Source organism: Hirundo rustica, chromosome 5, assembly GCF_015227805.2.
Source record: "Hirundo rustica isolate bHirRus1 chromosome 5, bHirRus1.pri.v3, whole genome shotgun sequence".
In the NCBI taxonomy this organism is placed as follows: domain Eukaryota; kingdom Metazoa; phylum Chordata; class Aves; order Passeriformes; family Hirundinidae; genus Hirundo; species Hirundo rustica.
In genome coordinates, this window is record NC_053454.1 from 56,784,884 (window position 1) to 56,808,635 (window position 23,752).

General features: G+C 44.7%; 1 protein-coding gene across 1 annotated transcript in view; it reads left to right on the plus strand.

Annotated features, from left to right (window-relative positions):
* The first annotated feature begins 960 nt into the window (after window positions 1-960).
* AFF1 (ALF transcription elongation factor 1) overlaps window positions 961-23,752 on the plus strand; it is a 67,143-nt gene continuing 44,351 nt past the window's right edge. Inside the window, exons 1-2 of the mRNA XM_040063950.2 lie at window positions 961-1,114; window positions 23,459-23,579. Coding sequence (XP_039919884.1) covers window positions 1,098-1,114; window positions 23,459-23,579 — 138 coding nt within the window. The 5' untranslated portion in view covers window positions 961-1,097. The remainder of the gene's footprint in view (window positions 1,115-23,458; window positions 23,580-23,752) is intronic.

Below are 23,752 nucleotides of genomic sequence, written 5' to 3' on the forward strand. Positions count from 1 at the left end.
AGAAAAAGTGAAGGGATCTTGGCTAAATGTTTTTTGCCTGCTGAATGCTTGGTTAATTCCTAGTTGAGAGCAGTCGCAGGAGTAGTTTGTTTCTATAATCGTGCCAAGAAACACCCAGAGCAAAGGACAGGTATTGCTGCTTTCCGAGCGCGTCTGCAAACCGCGGCCAGGACAGGAGCCCAGCAGAAATTGCATAACCAGCTTCATCTGCGCACAACAAACCCTTTCCCGAAGGTTTCTTAGCCTGCAATTCCAGCTCTGGCTTTGGCAGCGCGCTCAGGGCTCCCTTTGCTGCGGACACTGGTGATGCGTGCCTGCAGATGGGTTGGGCGTTCGTTTCGAAGATCGTGAAACTTCCGAAATTTAGAAATACTTGTGCCGTTTTATTCTGGTTTTCTGAAAACCAAAACCTCCCACACAAATCATAATAAAAAAGGGAAAAAAATGAAAAAAAAAAAAAACAAAAAAAAAAAAAAAAAAAAAAAAAAAAAAAAAAACACAACGAACGAAAGAGTAAATAAGGCAAAGGCCGCAGGAGCCCCCGCGGGGCCGTGCTGGAGGGCAGGGGCCGGCTGGCGGAGCAGCCCCGGCCCGGCCCCGCGGTGCTCGTGCAGCGCCTCAGGCGCGGTCGGGGCCGGGCACGGCGCTCCCGCCGCCCGCGCGGGCCGAGGCCGGGCCGTACCACCAGCGCCGGGCCGGGCGGGGGGAGGCGGGCGCGGGGCGGGGCGCGGGGCCCGCTCTGCAGCAGGTCCCGCCGCCCCGGGCACCGAGGGGACGCCGAGCGGGGCCGCGGCCCCGGGGGACGGCGGCGGCGGCCTCGCCGGCTGAGGGCCGGAGCGGGGCCGTCCCCCGGGGCCGGGCGCGCCCCCCTCCCTGCCGGCGGCCGGGGGAGGGCCGGGCGCCCGGATGTCGATCAAAATGAGCGAGCTCCAGCCCTGCGCCGGCCGCCCGGGCGGGGGGAGCCGCGGCGCGGCGGCACCGGGCACCGGCGGGGAGGCGGCCGGCACATGGGACGGCGGGCTTTAACAGCGGGGTAGAGCCTGGAGAGCTGCGGACGGAGCTCATGGATAGAGGACGCTTGGCAGGATAACCCCGCGATGGCTGCCCAGTCGAGGTAGGGCGCTAAATAACTTCGGTCGCCCTCGGTGCATCTCGCTGAGAGCTGGGTTTGTGATGCCCTGGCTCCTGCTCGGGCTCAATCGGCTGTGGGGTTTCACCCCCGAGCCTCGGGCAGGTTTTGTCCGTGCGTTTTGTTCGCCCAAGTGCCCGCTCCCTCTTCCCAGCGTAAACTTTCTTCCAGCAGGAAAAACGAAGTCTTAATTGCTCCCCGTCAAACCTCACCCAGTCCAACAAGTTAAAGCCCCCTGAAACTGACTTTCTTCTCCCTCGTGGACTCCGTCTGTTTAAAAGCTCTTTGAAACTGATTTTCTTCTCCCCTCCGGAGCTGTCTCGCGTTTGTTTGTTTCTGTCCGCCTGCGAGCAGGTTTGTGTCATTGCTCACAGCAGCGCTCTAAGAGCCGGGGAATGGTGTCCGCTCGGCCGGGCGCAGAGCCGGCTGCGCGCAGGGGAAGCGGGCTCTCGCTGCTGGGGAGCTGCGGCTACAGAAAATGGTTACAGCCGGGAAGAGTGCGGGAATGAGTTACTTAGTTGCTGTCAGGGAGCAAAATTCAAGCGAAAACGCCGATCACGGTTAAGTACTTTTCAGCTGCGGTTTTAAAGAAGCAGCATTTTGCCTGCTCTCGGGGAAGTGGGGGAGTGTCCTGCCTGAAGTAAATTTCACACTCAGCATGGGGGAGGCAGCTTTTCTTAAGCAGTAGTAGTTGATGGAGCAGTGCTATTTAAAGTACCTGTTAAATGCCTTTTAGCGTTTACGATGCCTTAATGGACATTTCAGAAATGCCAAAACCAGAAATTCCTTTTTGCTCTTTAGTCCCACACCAAGCAGCTACTCTGCTCCCCTTTCCTGCAGGCAGGGGGAAAAAAAATAAAATAAAAAATTATTGTGTATCCTACATAAAAAAGTTTGGCACTCACGGTGCATTTTCGCAGTGGTGCTTTTCTGCAGGTTTGAAGCCAAGAGCTGGCTTTAAATTACAAACTAGAGGACAGAGCCCTGAGATTTGGGCAAGAAGCAGGGGAAGATTGGTAGCTTGGTAAACAGCTGAGCTCTTCTCCAGCTTCCACGGCCTACTCTCCCCATACTGGGAGTGTTTTACATACAGAGTACTTAACAAAAAGCTAAAGATTGAATTTCTTGCTTCTTTTTTTTTTTTTTTTTTTTTTTCCTTTGTATGATCCCTTTGCATGATTTACTGGCCTGCATTATCAGCGTTGCTGTAATAGGACCGCATGCTGGATGCAGCATAAATCCTAGGGATGCTGGCTGGCCCTGGAGTTTGGCTTGACTCCAAGGCCAGGGACATGCCTGGTGTCTCAGAGGTCGCGCCACCATTCTGCTGGGTGGCAGGAGGACACGTAGGAGCCGGGTCCCAGCAGGAGCCCCCAGCTTCAGCCAGCTGGCCGAGAAAGGGCAGAGCTGGCGCTGGGGCCAGTGCGCCACATCCCTGAGGTGAACGGCGCAGAGAAACAAGTGTTACACCCTGAGTGGCTCAGACTGAAGGGAGGAAAATGCCTTCAGTCTGAGGGCTGCGACCGTGGGGCTGAATTCTGCAGGGCAGGTGGAAGGACCGTGCCCCACATCTGCCGTTTGAGACAGACATGGGGGCAAGACATGAATCTGCCGTTCTGTTTCCCCCTTCCTTCTCCATTCTGTGCATTGGCTGTTGCTTTTGTCAGGCTGCTGTGAGGTGCTCAAGCTGTAAAACTGCATCAGAGCATTTCAGCGCAGTGGTTACTCTGTATGCCTGAAGATCAGTGCTAAGGTCTCTGATTATTGCTGGTTTTAAGATATTTAAAGAGAGTAGGTGTGCAGATGAGCAGCAGAAATGAGTTTATAGTAGAGGGCTTGCATCTGCTAGAGTGCCTGTGGTATTGCTGTTCCAGTGGCATAGACCTGCAGGGGTATCCATCCCATTAAAAAAAAAAAAAAAAAAAACCAAAAAAGTGCTTTGTCACTGTGTAGAAGTTATCATTCAACACTAAAGGATGAATTAATATTCACAATAAATAATTGGAACTCCGCTGCATAGAAGCCATATGTCTCCAGAATTCATTTTGCCAAAACATATCAGAGGGTTTACTCTGCAAGGTGGCTGACAAAAGAAACCGGGTGAGCTTTCTGTGTTTATTTGTGCTTTGCAAAAAATACAGGCAGTGTTTGCAAGTTCAGTAAATTACTGATGAGGTGGTGTGATACCGAGCGCCGTAGTGGTTTGTGTATCACTCTGCACAAGGCCTTCAGGCACTCCTCCATCTGCTCACGTTTTCTGTTTCTCACATGCTGCTTGCTTTAGCTAGTGGAAGTGATGTGACATAGGGGAGGATGCTTGTTTGGAAACAAGAAAATCCAGCATCCTTTCTTCAGCTTCAGTGCTGTGATCCTCAACAGTTCACCTAGCATTTGGGCTTCACAGTATTGGAGGGTGGAAGGGCAAGGAAAACAAAGTGATGAAACCTGCCTGTTGCTGCTCCTTAGCATTTTAAAAATGCATGGTTTTTAAAAAGTGCATTTCTTTAGATGCCTTATTCTGTAGTAGTGATAACTGAGGAACTGATGTGCTAATAGATGCCACAGCATTCTTTAAAATCGTGATCTTAAGAAATGGTTGCAGGGCATGGTTTGGTTTCAGCTGTTTGAGAATGATCAGCTTCTCCCATGAGCTGCTGCAAGTAGCTTACATCTGGAGCTATTAGGTGGAGAAACCATCCTCCAGTTAGCGTTGCTTTGTGTATAATGTAGGCTTGTGGGGGTTTTTCAAGTTGCTCGCTGAGCCGTGGGTTTGCAGCTGTAGCTTTCTATGCGCTCGCTTCTGGAGTGCACGGATGATCTGACGCCTGTGGTGTCCCCAGGCAACAGGGCTTGTGTCAGGTTTTTATGGTATGTTCAAGAACTTGTGAGCAGAGGCAGAGCTGATCTGAATAAGGACAAATTTAGTTCCTTGCCGAGTGTGATGTTCATCATGTGCCGTTCAGCTGCTCTGGGAATACAGCAGGAGCCCTGGGAGGAGCGTGGGACAGACTGATAGAGCCCATCTCATTTCTGCTTCTGTCTTCATTAAAATATCCGCTCCACTGCAGCAATTGCAAGTTGGGGATCTTTATATGAATAGCTGCCTCTTTTTTTTTTTTTTTTAAGATGCAGGCTGCTTTTCTCAGGCTGCTTGAGGCTTTTTAAAATTGTAGATGCTGTCAGTTACATTTATTTACAATAGGAGGATAAACAAAATACTTTGCTGTTTTGGATGCTAAGACTTTTGGGTTGTCTTTTTTATAAAATTTGCTTTTCAGTGTAGTCATGGTTAGCATCGTTTCTGGTGTGCAGAACGAATGCAATTTCCCAATCTTTGTACATATGTGAATACAGAACACAGTCAGAACAACATGAAACCTGAGTGTTGTGCTGTCATCCCTGCTGGGCTCATCTTGCTTTTTCTCCTGAGTCAGCCCTGCAGGGAAGGGTAATGATGGACAGCAGCCTGGGAAACCCTCTGTTTCTACCCCCTAAAGCCAAGTTATACCAGCTAAACCCAGAAGAGTCTTGAGAGGAGGCTGTACTGCCCATTTTGGTAGAAAAAGATGAATCTGTGCAGAAATAAAATGTGGCCTTATCTATATTTAAAACACAGTAAATTCTGAAGGGAGTAATTTTGAGGCTTTTCCCTGAGGAGAAGCTACATTGAATGATGCAGCTTTAGTTCATTCCGTGTCATTTCACAGTTTTCCAGGCCAGATGTAAAGACACTTTTCATAACTTGTTTGTTTCATGGGTCCTGCTGATACAGGCAAACGCCAGTGTTGGTGATGCTGGGTTCCAGTCAGGTGATGAAGGTCAAGAAGGGCTGAAACAATATCTTGTTGGAGTTTACTTCTCTATTGAAAACTAAAACATCCCATGAAACCTCACTGGTTTTGCTTGCTACTAGTGCTGCCTAGAAGTACAAATCTGTTTTCTCCAGAACCAGATGCCTGGATGATCCATGGCATGTTTTTTTTGGGCTGCTGGGGATTTTCAGTTTGCAGTTCCTTGTTGCCTGGGCTTTCTGAATGTGGAGTTGCTCTGAGGAAGACCTGCAGCTGAAACACTCCCACACAGAAGAAAGAGATGCTCACAGGGAAGCGGATTTTTCAGGTTGGTTTGGAGTTCTTTTAGCAGCAGGTATTCCAATTTGCAATAGGCCATTGAAAACTTTGAAGTACAATTGTCATGGCATACTTGAGCTGGTGTACAAGGGAATGTTTCCTTAGGTCATGTAATTTTCCTGTGTCTGAATCTGTGTTAGAGAGAGGCCTCTTCTCACAGCTTTTTATGAGAAAGTCACTTGCTACTACAACTGCAAGATGCAGCATGAAGAGCAGGAAACAAGATTTTAATGAGATGCATAAATTCTCCTCAGCACTTTTCTTCTGAAAGGAGCCATAGTGAACGATGCATGAAGCTTTTAAATGTCTTTAAATTATAATAGAAAAGGTGTCTCCTTAAAGTTATGTGGGAATCCTTCAATGTCATTGTTTTCCATGAGCTGGAGAGCAGTGAAGTGAGGAAGAGTTTTCCACAGAGTGCAGGGTATCATTCTAGGGTCTGGGTTTGGTGCTGGATGGTTGGGAGTTCTGAGGCTGATTTGCTTACCTGGCATGACAAAAGAGTTACTGTAGGGATGCTTGAGCCTCAAAAAAAGAAAAAAAAGGTACTACTTTTTCTGTTCAGTCTTGAACACAGCGTGGAGATTTTTTTTTTTCCCTGTGGTATATTATGATGGAAAATGTACTGGCTATTTTATGTTTTGCAATTTTGGCTGCTGCAGTTCATCTGTGTCCATGATAAAAAAAGAGAAGAGTGTGGGACTGCCTGGGGCAATTATCACTCCCAAACGCGGTGTTACCACATGCAGATTAAGACAGAGCTGCCTCTCCAGCAGAACGCTTTTGTGAGGAACAGACAAGAGCTGCTGCATGTGCTAGGAGAAGATTTTCCACTGTTGCCTATTCACAGACAATTCAGGGAAGAGAAGTTGAATTCTAGATCAGTACAGAATCAAGGAGCTGTGGAAAGTGGCGAGGGGTAGAACTCTTGCAGCCTATCTTCCCTCTCAGCTGTGGTGGCTGCTGTGTGCAGAGCCAGTCCCCAGCTCTTTTGCTGCTGCTGCTGAGGTGCACAAGTTGTTGATCACCTTATTGAACTGCATGGTTTTTAAAAAGTGCATTTCTTTAGCTGCGTTATTCTTGTATGGGAATGGGGAGGTGGCAAACGGGGAGGAAGAGCAGGTGTGTGGGCACAAAACTGCATTTGAGAAGTTGCTCTGCTCCTGCAAATGCTTCAGAATTGTCAAGCTGAGGCATCTAGGCACACTTGATTAGGCAACCTTCGTCACAAGTGCTTCATGAAGATGTTTGTCTTCTGGATTAGTTTAGGCTTAGGTATTGTTTATAGAATTGTCATTTTCAGCTCTGAGTGTTTATATAGTAGCAACCTAAAGTTTTCCTTTACTGTTGTTTTTGCGATGTTACCATCAGGTTAAGAGAAAATTATGTCCCTGCTGTAATTTTTAGAGAAAGTTCAACAAGCAAATTGTTAATGTTTAACCTCAGAGACAACAGTAAAACTCATTTTCAGAACTGCAAGAACTGTGAGTTTCATTTTTGTACTTGTAAATTTAAAAAAAAAAAAGGCAACAAAAACCAACCACAAAACTCAAAGAACAACAAACAACAAAAACACCAAAAACAAACAAACAAAAAAACCCCAGTTCAACCAAAACATGAGTAAGAAGTAGCCCTTTTTAAAAAGAAACAAAAGAGGAAACTGTCCAGCATATGGTAGTGTTTTTATTCCATACATCTTTACTTCTTAGAATGCCATGTAGCATACAAGCTGTAAGCAGCGAGTGATGTATTCAGGGGTGTATGATCAGCTCCTTTGTGGCACAGTGGTGTTTAGCAGGTGGTGTGTGCACGTGAGGTGTGCGAGAGAGCTCCAGTGCACATTCCCTCCTCCCTGAGCTGAGCTGTGGGCACTGCATTTTGAAATACAGGCGCCTGTTGGCATCTGCCATGGAAAGGAATTATTAAAATGTGGAGCAGTAAAGGGATATTTACATCTCTGGAGAATTGGAGACGTGATAAGAAATTGCTTTTGGGTTTTTTGTTCTTCTGCAGTTTGTAAGGTTTTGCTTAAAAAGATATTACTGGGATAATTCATCTTTCCAAGCAGAGCTCAGAAACTCTCCCTCATAACTGGTGTGCAGCTATTTCTCAGCAATCCTCTCCCCCCTGTAGGCTATTTTGGAAAAATCATCCTAATCTGAAGGCAGGGAATATACTGGCAGTTTAGAAGAGCTTTGGTGACATGTTTCTCTTTTCCCTGTCCCCACAGCCCTCGGCAGAACAAGCTGTTCTAGGAAAAGTTGTTTTCCTGATGTCAGTAAACCTGTGGCTCTGCTGAGAACAGGCTGTCAATCTAGAGACCTATTTCTTCATAGCTTTACTAAAATAACACGTGCTAACAGAAAGAGAGCCTGATCTATCCCTCTGTGCTGCAGGGCTGGGAGCTTTGCTTGGATTTTGAGAGGACTCCCTTAGAATTGCCACTGCCTGGAAGCTGCCATGCCTGTCTGTCACTGCAGGCCTTTTTTACTGTGAAAAGTGCTGGCATAGCTAAAAGGCAACAAATACACTGCAGAGGTGAGATAACTGTGTTGGCCCAAGTGTGGACTTCATGATACTGGTGAAGAAGGCTGCCTTTTCTGGCATATGGCTCCTGGGAGGATGGCTGTGGGATGGTGGGTGTGAGCTGAGCTGGCCAAAGAGCTCTTTTGGACCACCATGTCTCCCCTCTTTGCTGAGACCCTGCAGCTCCCTTGTAGCAGAGTGGTCAGCTTTATCCAGCAGTTAACACTTAATTGGTCATTGCTTTGACTTTGGGTTTCTGATTTAACACATGACATTCTCTAACTTTCATTCTGGAAGCAAGAAGAACAAGTGCCTTAATACTTAAAGGGAATGTGATCGCTTTGCTGAGGTTTTGGAACGCTGTAGGTGATCTTTATCTGTTTGCAAACCCCTATCCATTTTACGGGGACTGGTTTCAGCAAACTGATAATAGGCTCTCTTTGCTTAGCTGGGTTTGTGATCCTCCATTGAGGGAATGCCTGGTTCTGTGTAATGCACCACAGGGGTAAAAAACTACTGGTCTAGAGTATAAGAAAATTGTCTGTAAGCACACATGTTGGGGAGAGAGAAAAATAGGCAAAATAGTGTGCTGTACTTTGAGGAGGTCTAATCTGCTTTTAGAAACACCATAATAACAAGATCTATTATTTGGAGAGGTGCGGTACTTTTGCCATTGCATCCTGCAGGAAAAGAAGTTGACTTGTACGATGAGGAATTGAGAAAAATAGACCTAAATAACTTCCTAAATTGGCTAACTTGGAAAAATTCTGTAACTCACTGTTTTACATACGAAAAAAGGCTTGGTCATTTAGTGAATTAAGTGGCACAAAGCTTTCCCTTGCAGTTCTCCATTTATTTGTAATAAAAAATGAAGAGCTTAGCCTAGGATGGGAGAAGAAAAAAACATTAGCAGCTTCGGACTAGAATTTCCCTCTGAAGATGCCTTTGACTTTTTGCTGTTGTTCCCTCCTCGTTCCAAACCCTTAGTGGGCAGGTGGGATGACTTCAGCCTTGGTTTTGGCCCCAAAGTAGAGTTTCTGTACCTACCTGAGCATGTCTCTGATGAGTAGTACTGTTGTTTGGTGCTGTGGTGCACTGACAACGCAGCTCTGCACAAGTAGGCCCGCAGTGGAGTAAAACAGATGGATGAAATTGTCAGTCTGCAGAAACTGATAACATTAAAACTTGGCTCCCAAGCTGGTTCTTCCATTACTTAAACATGTGGATCAGTCTGGTTCCTAATGATTTGGAAAGGGTGTTTTCTTTGCAAGTCAGTTAAGCAAGCTGGATGAACTGACCTATAGTAAATAGATTTCCTCTCATTATACATCCCTTTTTCCTGCATGTTTGGAGGGTTGAATTTATGTGCAGGGAACCTATTTCTGTTCCTTCCTCTTGCAATATAGACAGCTGATGTAGTGTAGCACTGTGTTGCACAGCCAGAACCTCCTTTCTGTAATTCGTGAATAAATGAAAGCCGTTTGTAATTATTGCATAATCTGGTAATTGCAACCAAAACCTTCTTGGGATCTGGTTTGGCAACTGTACTGGTGTGTGTTGATGTTGTTTTGCTATTTGAACAACTTGTGAGAGAATTTATTGTGAAAACTGAGAAACTGTGCGTACTAAACAAACCCCTCCAAACCACCCCAAATCAAAGAAAGAAAGAGCTGTACACACCCCCATCCCGTAATGCTTATAAAGCCAGATGCAGTCTGGGTTAATTTTTAAATCCAATGAACATTTAGTTGACATTCTGTCCTTTAGGCTGAACATTTGCCAAATACAGTGGTTTCAGTTCTTACCTAGAACTGACTTTGGTATCTGTGCTGTTCTTAGTTGTAAAGAGACATATGGAGTTCATGGCATCTCAGCCAAGGGTCCTGTGTTCAGTACTGTTTCCACTCACCTCCCTTAACAGTGCTTGTTCCTGTAAGTTCTTGATTTGGCAGTCATTTGTGCTAGTCCAAGCAGTAGAAAATAGGAGAAAGGGTCCTATTTTCAACTATAGCAGGAGAAAACATTGAAATCATGTTTGAAAATATCCCCCCCCATCCCCTGGAAAAAGTCTGATAGAAATGCCATATAAAAGAAGGTATTGTGAAGAAAACTCCCTTCTTTTTTTTGTCCCAACTCCATCTTCTGGGCAATTTATTCTTCACTCCCCTGTTCCTTTGTGCATCGATTAAATATCAAGTTAATAGTTTCCATTTGTAAAAATTGCTTCCTTGAAAATGGGCCATCCTCCTCCCTCGCAGCCTAATGATGGAAAAGTACAGATGATATTGATATAAGCTGTGTTTACTTGAATGTAACAACTTGAAAGGCTGTTTGTGTACAGTAATCTGCCAAGTGAATAATGATTTGGTTTTACTTGTTCAATATTGCTTTCTTTCCCCTAGAGAGGGGGAGGTCTGAACAACCAGTAGCAGTTGCCGAGGTTAATAAGATGCATTTAAAAGGTCTTTAATTAAGCCATGCAGTTTTCTTAGAAGGCCCTTGAACTATTCTTTCACCCCTTCCTCTTCTGTTTCACGTTGGGTGAGTGCAAATAAGATGAGAGTGCAGAGGAGGTGCAGGCACTGACTAGATACAGATCTAGGATCCTGCTTACACACAGTGAAGGCTCAATGGAAAGTAGGAAACCAGAGGAGGAATGAAATGGTTTGTGTGAGTTCAGCTGGCAAAGGGTGTGCTGAAAGCTGAGGCAGTGGTGAGAAGTGACGTGCCAGGGCTCGGCAGGGTGAACACGCAAGGTGTTGTTACAGCTGCTGCTCTAAATTTTATTGGTTCCTCTGGGTTCTTCTACTCTGTCCTCATCTGGGGCCAAATTGTAGCCTTCAGCTTGTACACTGGGTTCCAGCTGGTCTATCCCTTCCATACCTTTTGAGAGATTTAAACTGTGTACTATAAGGCAATGTTGCACTTCAGTGAAAAGAGGAATTTATACCGGTATCTAATTTTCTAATTTCCTTTGGCTTTTAAATTTTCAAGTCTGCTTCTCAAAGGGGTGCTCCTAGTAAAGGGCACTGCTTGAGCTTGTGCTCAAAAGGGATTCTTGACCTGGAGCTTTTATACAGAGAATGGTTTTTGCATGTGTATAAGCAAGTGCTCAAAATGGATTCCTGATTCATGGCTTGAGGAACAACAGAAAAAGAGATGTAGAAAATGGAGGGATATTAACCTTACAATTTCCTGTGTTCTTTCTCTGTTGTATGAATTACTACAAGCACCACATTGCTAAGCAGGGCTATTAAGTGAGAAAATGGGGAGTTAAGGCACAATTTGCTAGTTGGGAAAGATTCTAAGAACTGTTCTGAGGATATATATAAGTTTCAATAGAAAAATGCATAAATAGTGAGATTCTTTCATTACTCCCTTTTTTTCAAGTGGCTTCCAGAAATACTTATGGCAAGTTTTGCTTTGCAGAATTTTACTCTTTTGCAGTCACTGCGGTAACTAGCAATTGGGCAAGATGGAAAAGTTACTGAATGTGTTAAAAAGTGTGTGTGGAGAATGTTATCCCGTGGTTCCAGATTACTGTGATCAACCTGCATTTTTTGAAAACACTTAGCTTTCTACAGGTGACTTGGCTGGATGTTACCCAGGTTATGTGCTGTTGGGGGTGTTGTTCAGCCTGTTTGTGGATGTTTCGTTAATGAATTTCGGGGCCAGCGAGAGAGTACAGCGAGATGAAGCAATCCTGAGTCAGTGCATCCCTGTAATGATGCAGGAAGCTGTCTGCTTGGATGCAGGTTGTTCAAGGGGCTTTCTGTGCTTGGCACTGCCTGGAGCTCTGGGAGTGAGGAAAAGTGCAGCAGCCTGCATGCGAGAATGTAAAACCTTCTCCAGGAGCTCGGTGCTGTGGTTACTGTCGGGCATCTGCTCCGTCCCTCGGTGAGCAAAGCGCAGCTCTCCTGCCTCATCCTGAGGGCAGGGAGTGAGTATTGTTGGGAACATGCGTGGGAGGGCAGGGATGAGGAACCCCGGGGAGAGGCAGTGCTGAATCATTCTCCTTCCAAGTCTGTTGCCACCGTGGTGTTGAGGACGGGAACTCATTGGCTGTTGTCATGAAAATACTCGGTAAGGGCAGAGGCTCGGAAGGGCGTTATCAGAGAGGGTGATGTCTTCCCTGGAAGTGCCCTGAGTCACCACCGAGTGCACAGAATGCTGGATGTGCCAGGTGAAACTCCTCGTGTGTATTTCTGCAGCACTCTGGTGTGATTTTCCAGCCTTGGTCACAAGCTCGGTGTAAAATCACCACAGTCATTGCCTGTGACTTCCTTTGGCTGTCAAGTTTTGCTCCTTGAAGAGGTGGTCAGTTTTTATGGAAATAGAACTTCCTTGACATTTTTTGCTCTGCTCTTAGAGGCACAAGGAATGATGCTGTGTTTACAGCGGAATGCACCCACTCATGAGTGTCTGGCCAGTGGCTCTTCCCCAGTTTCACCCAAACTCCTGGCAGCAGTCACTCCCCTGATTGTTACACCACACTGGCCCATCTGCAGTCACGCTGCCCGTCCTCTCCCTGGTTTTGGGATCTGTCTAAAAGGAGGGTCCCATGTGGACCCATGAGCACCTCCTGCCCATCCTGGGCTGCTTCACCGGGGCTCTTCCTGACAGGCATCAGCTCATGAGGCTCCCGCTGTTGCATTAAGTTGTTTGCTCAATTGTTTAACAAAGTGCTTTTAATGGAAACATAAAACCGGATAGAAATACAAAGCCTAATGGAATAATCTCTTAATTGCAGTGCTGTAAATGACTATTCAGCACATGATTACTGTACTTCCAGGGGGAACAGCGAGGAGGAGAGAATATTGAATGAAAGACACTAAACACTTCAGCTGCTAAGAATGATGATTTATTGCCAATCTGAGCATCGGGCTAAGCAGGGCAAATAACCTGACAATAGTAAGTGCTTTTGGAGGTAGAAATTGCCTCATGCAGGGTATTCACTGTGTGCAACATGTAAATTCTACCAGGATAAAAGCACAAAGAGTGATTAATTGATAGTGGCAAGATACTCATGCATGCAGTGTCCTTAGGCAACCCAGAAAAAGTATTAATCAGCACATTGCCCAATTATTGGCAGATAACTCCTGGTATGTAGTCGTTTGCTATTTCAGCTAGAAAATGCGTTGTCCCTCTGCCTCCCTGTGAAAATCATGGGTTTGCTGCGTTACGTGGTTCACAAAAAATACCTCATATTTTTAAGCAGCCAAGGAGATGTGCTCAGAGGCGCATTGAGATTTCCAGTGTTTGCAGTGGCCTCGGCACTGCCAAAGCCGTGCTGCTGTCCCGTGGGAACGGGAGCTGGCTGTTGCTTTTGGTCCGAGCCAGAGGGTGATGTTCCCACTGCCGGCACGCAAGTGTGGCTAATGATGGTGGAGCTGAGCACTTGCCTGCTTCCAGTACCAAGGGAAAATAGAGATGCTGATAATGTGGTGAAAATGTTGTGTTTGTTTTGGGTTTTTTTGTTGCTGTTGTTTTGTTTTTTTTTTTTTTTTTTTTTTTTTTTTTTTTTGGTTTTTAATTCGAAAATCAGAAAGCTGTTGAATAATTGTGTACAGAATTAAGGGGAGAAAGTATTTGTGTCCATTTTGTTATTATTCTTTAAAGGGATAGTTTTTTGTAGTTGCTAAAAGTAACAGCTTGTGTAAATATTCTTAAAAAGCAGGAAAAAGGAAAGATAAGGTACTTCAGAGTGTATTTTGGAGAGGTATATGCTTTGCAGAGTGCATTAGGCATGCATCAGTACCTGCCTAATGCACCCTGTCATGGATTATTGCTCTTGCTTAGATTGAACACTTGCCAAGTTCTTTCGAATGACAATGAGATGCTTTGTTCAGGCTGATGATTCGATTGCAGTTTGAAAGCCCAGCACAGAGAGGTAGTCGGCTAGAGAGCATGTGCACCTCTTAATAAAATTGAAAAACAGATACAAACCATAGGAAAGTTAGCAGGCCCTTCTGTGTATAGATAAAAACAATTAGAAAATATTTCTGGAATAATTAGATCCTGGCAGAGAATGCAGGAAAGGTTTTTAAACAGGCTTTTCGGCATATAAACAGATCTTTTCAGCAAACATTGCTAATCTCGTTATGCCTCTGCGTAGACCTTGCTATGCAGATAAGACTTGTCCAACCTGTTACTTGGTACATGCTGTTATGTAAGTGGAAAAAACTCAAAAGGATAGGAAACCTTTCATGCATGAAGTGTTTGCTGCCAATTCTTATTGAAAGTATGAAAGAATTAATCTCTTTCATATTTTTAAATTTTTCTTAATCTCAGTTTAGTTACTATCCTGTTCTTAGCATGTTAGATTTGATTTATTCAGTTGTTTGGGGAGGAATTCCAGTGAGAATGTTCCACAAGAAATGTTATAAAGTTTCTCTGGTGTTTAGTAGGTTGCAAGGAATGAAAGATTCAGGAGGAAGAGTTGCACATACCCATTTTTCTGAGACAGTTTCAAATGCTCATATTTGCAAGTTTTGCTTTTGATATGCTTCACAGCAAATAAAACCACTGATAGCATTTGATGTGGAGTTAATTCTTTGAACAGCTTCAGGTTTGCAGTCAGGAAAGGAGCAAATTCTCAGGCTGATGTTACATTTTACAAGCTGGGCTTTGAGCTGCATTGAGCTGTCAGCTCCTGTGTTGGCCCTCAGCTGGGATGGCAGAGGGAAGAAGGGAGGACCCTTGGGGCTGTGCAGGAAATCTGAGGTGAAAGGCTCTTGGGCTCTGCAGAGATCTCACTGCCAGCCCTTGCAAGCTGTCTGACAGCATTTACAACAAGCTGGATGAAGCCAGGTCCTTAAAAAAGGGGGGTTTGGGGATGGCTGAAGGGAACCAAGCCAAGCTGAGCTGTGTCTGAAGTGAGGATGTGGCAATACGTGTATGTTGTGGCACCTGCGGACCGAGTGGCAGAGTGACTGATGGAACAGGAGCTGCTTGGCAGAGCATGGACAAGGTCAGCTGGTAGCGGGCCCCTGGGGAAAATCCACTGACATTCACTTAGCCAGATGTGCGGGGATGATAGCTGTGTGAGGAGAAGTGTTGTGTGAGAAGGGATTTAAAATGCACACCCATGAAGCTGCTGCTCACTCCAGAGGTTTTCTTCTAGTAACTGTGTAACTTTTTTTTAGCGGCATTTAGGAAATTCTATAAAATCAAAGAACAAAAGGCATGTCCACTGGAATAATTTTAATGTAGTCCTAAAATAGAAAATTTACTGCATTTGACTTCCTGCACATGAAGTAAGCATTTCAGTATCCTGTCAAAGAACTAAGGTAGTAAAAAAGATCGTTAAGACTTGAATCTTTGATTTAACTTGCAAAATTATTTCTCATGGAAAATTAAATATTAGTTTTCTGAAATTTAACAGCTGATATCACCTGGATTGTTATTTTTCTTTTTTTACATTGCTGTAATTTGCTTTTTATTTTAAGGCATTTAATCTGAGAGTTCTTTCAAAGGCTTATCATTTTCATGAAGATGATGGAGAAACTGTAACTGGGTGGGAGGGGACCACTGGGCTTTTCTTGACTGAGCACTTCTGTGCTGCATCAGGAAAAAAATATTTGCATATTGGGTGGGAAGAAACAGTAGGTCTAAGCAAGCATGGTTTAATTTCCTGTAACCACTAAGGTGGAAAAGTGTGTGAATCAAAATGTTGCAATTGTGTGAAAAAGTGAATTAAAATAGATCTGGGAAATTAATATTAAAGATAAAAATGCTTTTTCTTGATCTCTTAATTATTTGGCTCCCTTTCAAATAGTACTAGTTTGCAACCGTCTTTTTACCTAATCTCTCATGGTTACTCCGTAAAGGACATTGTTTTAAAGCATACCTCAAAGAAATAGAAACCTGATTTTATTTTTACATCCTGCTTTTTTGTGCAGTACTACTGCAAATGCACAGTTCTCTTGCCACCTTTAAACATTGATTTTACTGAACAAAAAGAACAGAAAAAATGTATTTCAATGCAAAAAGCAAATGAACAGGTAGGGGATAGGTTTTATATAAGGTAGAATGTAGGTTGCACCCTATGCATTTTCCCAGGCAAGCCTACAACAGTTCATCCCAGGTGCTGGATTTCTGCCATTGAGATGAGGAATTCAGAGGCAGATGGGTACAGTGGGAGATTTCATGCACCACTTCACTGAAGGAAGTCTTCAGACTGCTTGGGCAGCAGCTGATAACCACTTCTGACTATTCAAGTACGCCTTGTCAGCCTCAGAGACACTGATATTTTGCTAGTGGTGGGTGAGTTAATAAAATATCACTGGGGAACACCTTCTCCCGAAGCTGGGCAGTTGTGCACGCATGTACCGCTCTGAAAGGGTTGCTGCTCACCACGTGGTGGTTACCCTGCTCCTGTGCTCATTCAGCTGATTTAAAGAGCCTTTCCAGAAAGATGTGGTTTATAGATAACAGCTCAAGCTGGGCACTGAAGTGCAGAGTGCTGGAGGATCTGGCCAGGCTTAACAAAATTTGAGATTTGGCACTCTTCTGCTGATTTGTTCCTGAGCTGGGGTTTGTAGGGCAACGAGTTAAATTTGTTTATGTGCATCAAGCTGACTTAAACAATCGGGAGAAATGCATGATGTTTTCATTGTAAGTGACATGTAGATAATCAAGAGGAAGAAACACCGTGGGAGGGATCAACGCTGCAGGGCAGTCCATTCCCAAGCAGTGAGTGGTGTTCAGGTGCTGTTAATCCTGGTGGGGAGTAGAACATGTCAAGCTGAGTCTCTAATGGGTCTACTCACCTTAATTTTTCTTGCTACCTGCCTACTACCCGCACACTGACTTAATCCAAGTTGCCGCTGTGCTGCTCTGACATGGCCACGTGTGAGTTCAAGTCTACATGCTGAATTCACAGCAGTTGCCAAGTGCTTTGCCTCCGTTTCCATCAAGGGGCAAAATCCAGCTTGCAGCAAGCTCCAGGTGCTGCAGAGGGAGGGAAGGTGCTGCTGGAACAGTTGCGACAGGAGCGGCTGGGGCACGGGGCTGGTGACCCTGCTGTGCCAGCGTCCCTGTGCTTGCCCTGTGGCAAGTGGGGAACAGTGCCAGGTTGCATTTTGTGGATGACAGACTTTGTGACCGCAGCTGACTTTTAAATCCATAAAAATGGGAAAAGGTCACTTCTGAGACAATCGTGGGTGAGTCAAAATTCCTCGCTCTGTTGGAACAGGATCTGCTCAGCAGGGAATGCCGCTTCTCCATAGAGGCGGATTCTCAGACAAAGCCAGGATGTAGCACGCTGTCAGAGGGATCTGGGTGTACCAGCTGAGCCTGACCAGATTGGCCCTGGGTCTGAGAGCTCTCTGTGGGAGGAGGCACTTGGGGCGGTGTGAAAATGTTTGCTCAGCTGTGCAACAGAGCAGTGTAGATGAGTTAGAGGCAAACTGAAGCCTCCCGTTTTGATACAGAGAGTGAAGTTTAGAATAACTTATTATTCACTGTCACCTCTGCAAAGTAAACCCATTTGGGCAACAGTCTTATCTGTATCCTGACAAAGCTAACTTTTTGATCCTTGCTGATGAAGTGAGAAGAGACATGGGCTCCTCTTGCCTGAAAAAGCTGCTCACATGGAAGTCCAGTCTTGTCACGGTTGGGTCACCTCAGTCAAGACTGTCTGGTGTGCAGCTATGAGAGGGCTCTTAAAATCTGGGGAGCTCGCCCTGGACTCAGGTCCCGATCCTAGGCTGCTCTTCTAGAGCTGCTCCATCAGCTGCAGCCAAGGCGCCAGCAGTTTTGACTCTTTCTCGCATACCGGGTCACTGAAACAGCACTTGAGTTGTAGATCTTTACTCACCTCCCCACAAAGACACGCATGCCTTCAGGGCTGAATGGCGCTCAGACCACTCAAGTGGCTTGGGGAAATCCTGGGATGTGTGCCTGAGACTGCCGTGTACAGAACGCCTTGAAGAGGCGAAGTGGTCAGGATTTTTCATTGCGCCTACCCGGTGATTTAAGTATTTCACATTTCCTGCTTTGCCTGCCACATCCAGAACAAACAAAGCCTTAAATTCATCAACTCCTTGTCTGCTTTCCTTGTAATTACACTTCACACAATCACACCTTCTTAAAAGCCCTTCTAGTATATTTGCATTTAGATGGAGAATGACAGCTTTCGTGTTCCCCGTCTAACTTATAATTAACACCTTTTCTGACTGTTCTATTAACGTCACCTACATGGGGAGAGGCTGAAAGCCTAGGTTACTTTAGAGGCTTCATTTCTGCAGCATCACAAGTGCAGATGGTGCCTCTTGGTTTGTTCAGGTCTTCAGCTATGGCACCATAGCTACGTGCTCTGTAATTTTCACGTTTTTCCAGATTTCCTAAGCTGCTGTTACGCGTGGTGGTGAATGACTAAATAATGGTTAGATTTCAAGCATTCCAGGGTGCGAGGGAAAGTCCAAGTCATAAACTTTTCACTTGTTTGCCTTTCTTGAATAGGCACGAAAGAGGTTGTTACTGTCAGTTATTTGCATCTTTTGACAAATCTGCTTTTTCCTCTTTTGAGACCCCAGCGGTTTGTGGACCACAGGCTGAGAAATATTGGGGTGTGTTTTTAGGTGCATAGCCTTTTGCACTGGGGTTTAGGCTCAGTCTGTGAAGGATCTGTCATGTTTGAAGAACATCTGAGAGTTCCCAGTTCCTGCTAAAGTCACTGGGCGCTCCAGGGGCTCAGTTCTTCTCAGGAAGAGATGAGGCTTACTCCTGGGAACTGCTTGATGATCAAAGACCTATTGATGCTGAAAGGAAGCAAAAGCCTTTTAATGGCTGAGTAATGAATATAATTTTAAACTTGGCAACAGTGGGAGGAAACAAATAAGTAAAAATTTGAACCCAAAGATTGCCATAGGAGGGGCTGAGTGAGATGATTAATGTTACGAAAGTAGAACTGCGCTTTTTTTTTTTTCCTGTTAAAAGCCAGCTTAGCTTCTGCTTAAGCAAGGTGGCAGTTCTCTTCTGCCTGTTACATCCCAGCCTTCTCTGCTTAATTTTTTTTTTTTTTTTTTTTTTTTTTTTTTTTTTTTTTTGGTGTAACCTAGAGGATTCTGTACTTAAAACATAAAAATAGGTGTACTCAGGATCATTTTTTCACATGCTTTGAAGGAAAGGTTGCAGCAGTGCTGCATTTTCTTGGAACTTCTTTTTTGTCGAAAAATATTTGACAGGAGGTTTCTTACAGTCATTGTAGATAAACAGATGGGCTGCAAGGCTTTGATCTCTTGTTCAGTGGGTCTCATGCCCCAGTTGTACAGTCAGTAAACAGGGCTGGGTAGACGTGATGAGTTGAAGGAGCTAGAGGAAGCAAAATCTTGAAAAGCTAATTCCAATTCATTTCACTTCAGTGTGAAGAAAAGCATTTTTTGGGAAGCATGTACCAAAGCTGATTGATGATAATGCAGAAAATTATTGACTAACTGTACCATCTGTTGTACTTCTGCCCTATGTTTTTTTTCTTATCTCTTGTGTATGTTCAAACTATATGTTTTCTGAGAAATAGTGTTTGATGTGAAACAGAACTTTAAAAGATTCAGCAAGTCACAACTTGTCGTAAAGGAAAGGAAGCAAAGGTTGGGACAAGGAGTTTTTGATACTGTTTGGTATTAACTGCAGTGTTGTTCCTTCATCTGCTTGTGTTGCTGTCAATGTCAGGCTGCGTAGGTGATAGCAGTGTGAGAGCTGAGCACAGCTGTGATGCTCAGGATCTTTCTGTGCCATGCCTTCTTCCACATTTCCTTTCAAGCTGATGGGCTGATGAATGAAGCTGCATATTTAATCTCTGCAGATGGGATCTTGGCTCTATAAATTGGTGGCAATTCTTCTGTGGATATTTTAACAGGAACAGAGCCGGGGTACTGCAGCAAGCCTGTTGTGATGCATTCTTGTGATCTCTCTTTAATTGTTTTTCGGGATGATGTGTCTTGTCTTAAATGAAAACACATCTCTGTCATGATCAGCAGCTTCTCACATTAAAATTAAAAAAAAAAAAATCAATTTTAATGACAAAACCTCTTCAATACACGTATGTTTTCCTGCAGTTGTACTAAAATGAAATGTTGTGTCTCAGTGTTTCAGAGGAAGAGGTTCTGCATGTAGAAAGGGAAATGAGTGTTTTCTATGTGTTTCCTTTTTAGCCTTTCTCCACCTCCCTTCCTTGCTCCTGGATAATTCCTTTTGGGAGCCAGCACTAGATCTTATTACAATTAAAACAGATTTTTATTTTCATTTAATTTTCATTTGGAGAACACATGGGAGAGAAAAGGCAGAATTTCTTCCTGCACCAGTTTATTTTTTGAAAATGTTGTCATGGTTTGCATTGCCACATATCAGGATTTGAACCTATGTAGTAAGGGTTGGCATGTCACTGAGAGCAGCTGCAGAGCACGTCGGTATTTTAAGGCTTCTGTTTCAGACCCAAGTCTCAATGATGATGTGTGTCAGGGTGTGTGCTTTGCTGAACTTCCTGAATCAAATCCCTTACTGTGGGAGCCAGTGCAGTGCCTTCACCTTGGGCTGCTCTGAACCTAGCAGAATTCTACTGTTTCAGTCACTATCAAGGCACAATTTGGGCTTTTTTTTGGGGGGGAGGTGGGGGTGATTTGTGCATGTATCCCCCCAACTCCCAGGCTTCCCTGTGCTTGGTGCCAAGCCTCGAGGTTCAGTTTTCCGAAGCATTTCTGCAAACCATCAAGGAAGAGTTTGGGGGTGGTTTTTCAGGTTTTTCTTGAGTTCTCATTCTAGGAAAATCTGAATATCAAAGCTGCGAGTCTGAAGAGGTTCCTGAAGAGCAGAAGTCGGGGTTCTCCCCACAGCTTTGGCAGTGGCGGCGTTGGGGCTGTGTGTGTGAGGGGCGCCTTGCTGGAGCCTGGCAGACGGCATCTCCGCATGGGTTTCCTTGCTGGCGCCTGGCAGGACATGGAGACCTCCTCTCCTCTTGGCACGGGGCCATACAGGGCCCGAGCTGGCCGTGGTTCTCAGAGGCTTTCTGCCTGGCTTCCTGACACTTGACCTTAGAGTAGTTGCCGTGTGAGTTACAGCATAGCCCAGGTTTTCAAAAGGTTTTCATGAGACCTATATGATAAAATAGAATTGGAAGTGATTTTAGCTCTTGTCTTCAGGCAGTTTAAGGTCTTGTCTGCAGCTTAGAGAAGGGAAGGCTGCTGCTTTCAACTGCATTATTAAATGAATATCTACTTAACGGTTTTACCTGTTATCCTTCTGCTTTTGAAACTGTGGCTCCTTCTGCTCGATGAAGTTGGAGGAAAACTCTGAATGAAAATTACACTGATGTGATTCAAAGAGGGAGGCAGAGGGTGGATGGTGACCCTGAGCAGCAAAGGGGAGGGGAATGACCCCTGGCCTGACTGCAGGGGCAGTCGGCTGTGCATGGCCAGCAGCCCGGGCCATTGTACCCTGGGAGGGTATGAAGATTGACCTCACTGAGCATTGCCCGGTGTTCCTGTAAGTGTGTGAGCACCTGTGTCCGCCGGGATGTTCCCGAGCAGGCACCTTTGTCTCCTCTTAAACCCTCAGAAACTGGCACTATGGCAAATAGGCAGTGTCCCTGCCCTTCCCCTCTGCCCCCCTTCCACACTCTTTAGAAAGAATTTATTGCAGGGAAGAGAGCTTGGGGTCAAGGAAGGTTCAGGGAAAGAAAAGGCCTTTAGAGGTATTACAGCTGCTGTCTTTGCTGCAAGCAGCACGTAAGTTGTTTTACATTCGGTGTCAGGGTACATATAGGAAACATAGCTACTTCTTATCATAAATATTATTGTTTTGAGAAACTCAAGTGGTTCAGGGTTTTCCTTTTGTTTGAACGTGATCAGAACCTCTGAGCAAAACAACTTGATTACTCTGAGTTTGGGTGCTTGCCAGCCTAGAAATAGAAGGACATCCGTAATCCACGTGGATGTAAGCACAGTGTTTTAGTAAAAAGCAATTTTCAGGGTCGTAATATGTGGCCTGCCTTTTTCTGAAGCACATTCACTTAAATCTTTTGCAAGCATACAATTTCAGATAGTAGATGTAGCCAAGATTGCTTCTAGTTTGCCTTATAGTTTTCCCTAAGTTTTTGTGTTTTGCAGTTGGTGTTTCCCACACCTGACTGCACAAAGCTTTTCTGGCACACACCATGCAACTGCCCAACTAACTGCTTACAGATAGGAAACTGCTGACATGCAAAATTACATCAGACTCACAGGGGAAATGGTTCTATTATTTCTATTCTATTATATCTATTCTATTCTATACAGTTTATTACAGAAGGATTGTATGTATTTACCGAAGCAGAGGTCTGTGATTCCTGCTTTCTACTTTTTTCTTTTATGAACATTTAAAATTGTTTGCAGAAGTAGGGTACATAGATATTACTGGACACTTGTGTTTTGCTGTATTTGGAAACAGTCCAGCGCTAGCAAACTTGGAAACTATGTTAAATGTGCGCAGTCTAACCCCTGAATATGTTTTTCTGCCTTAGGTGGTACAAGTACATCCTTACTGCAGTTCCTTATATAGAAATTTGCCATCTGTCAGCATCATTTTCCAGAGCTTGCACTGAGTCAGGAAACCCTCTCTGCAGTAGTCAGACCTCTTGGTTGACTGCTACAGCAAAGGCAGAGGAGAGGCAAACTCTGCCTCTCCTCTAGGGATGATTAAACTTTCAGTAGGTGGCTACTGTTGTAGCATTTGGGAAGATGTCACTGGTGAGGAGGACAAGGCTCTGCCCTTGCAAAGTGGACACTTGAGAATTTGCGAGTTGAAGAAGAATATAGGAATTGTATGTATACAATAGACTGTGCAGTAGAGTAGAAATGGGACAGGAGAGAGATGCCGGCATGCTTTTCCTTACCCAATGTCTATAAAGATTACAGCAAGAGACTCCTTTGTTCTGCAGTAGAATTTCACAGGCAAGGTGTAGTTGAAAGGATCTGGTTTCCAGTGAAATCTTTCAGCTGCGCATGTGACACAGGTTTATTGGTGTTTTGGTGTGGGGCTGGTGGAGTTGAGTGCATGCAGATGTGGTTGAGGAGGAACAGGGGGATTTGACCTGGTGCTTTCTGAGTTTCTGAGAGATTCTAAATACATTTGCTTGATTGCTTTAAATGCAACTACATGGGTTTCCTGGTGAGAAGCTTTCAAGCCTGTTTATTGCCAAGTAGCGTTGCCTTGTTTTTTGCCGAGTAGTCAAAGTTCATTCTTTGAAAGTAGCAACACCTTCAAAATAATGGATTCTCTTTTACTACTGCGTGGAGAGTTGGGGTGGAAGTCTGAAGAACAAGAATAGTAGTTTTTCACACTTATTTTTGCAAATGGATTTGCCAGCTGGTGTGCTTGTCACCCCCACTGACTGCTCCTCAATTTGTTTCACAATTAAATGGACGGATAGCTTTTTTCCTTCCCACTGTTCTTGAAGGATGGTGTCTGGGGTAGAAATCAATGAGAAAGATGTATGTACCTTTTGTGCCACATTACTGTGTTGTGCAGCGAATTCTTGATGTAACTGATATGTCAGCTGTAACCATCCCATGGATTTCAAAATCACTTCCATTCTGGGTGTATGTCATTGTCTGACAGGGTTTCTGTACAAAGCAGATACTTGTTGGTTACACTGGTGTGCAATGTTAACCATCCTTCCTTTCTCTCCTTCCTAAAGCTTGTGCAATGAGGACAGAAACTTACTGCGGATTCGAGAGAAAGAGAGGAGGAGTCAGGAGGCTCTGGAAGACAAGAAACAGTTCTCTGAGAAGACTCCCCTCTTTGCAGAACCCTACAAGGTAATGGTACGGGGGGGTGGGGGTGGGGAGGGGAAGAGAGGAGGGAATTGGGTTGGGGTGGAAGAGGAGATCTGTGGCTCTGCATAGGGTGTAGCAGACTCGAGCATAATAAATACAAACACAGCATCTTCCCATCTGCTTAATTTCAATTCCTTGGTGTATGTGCTTGAATC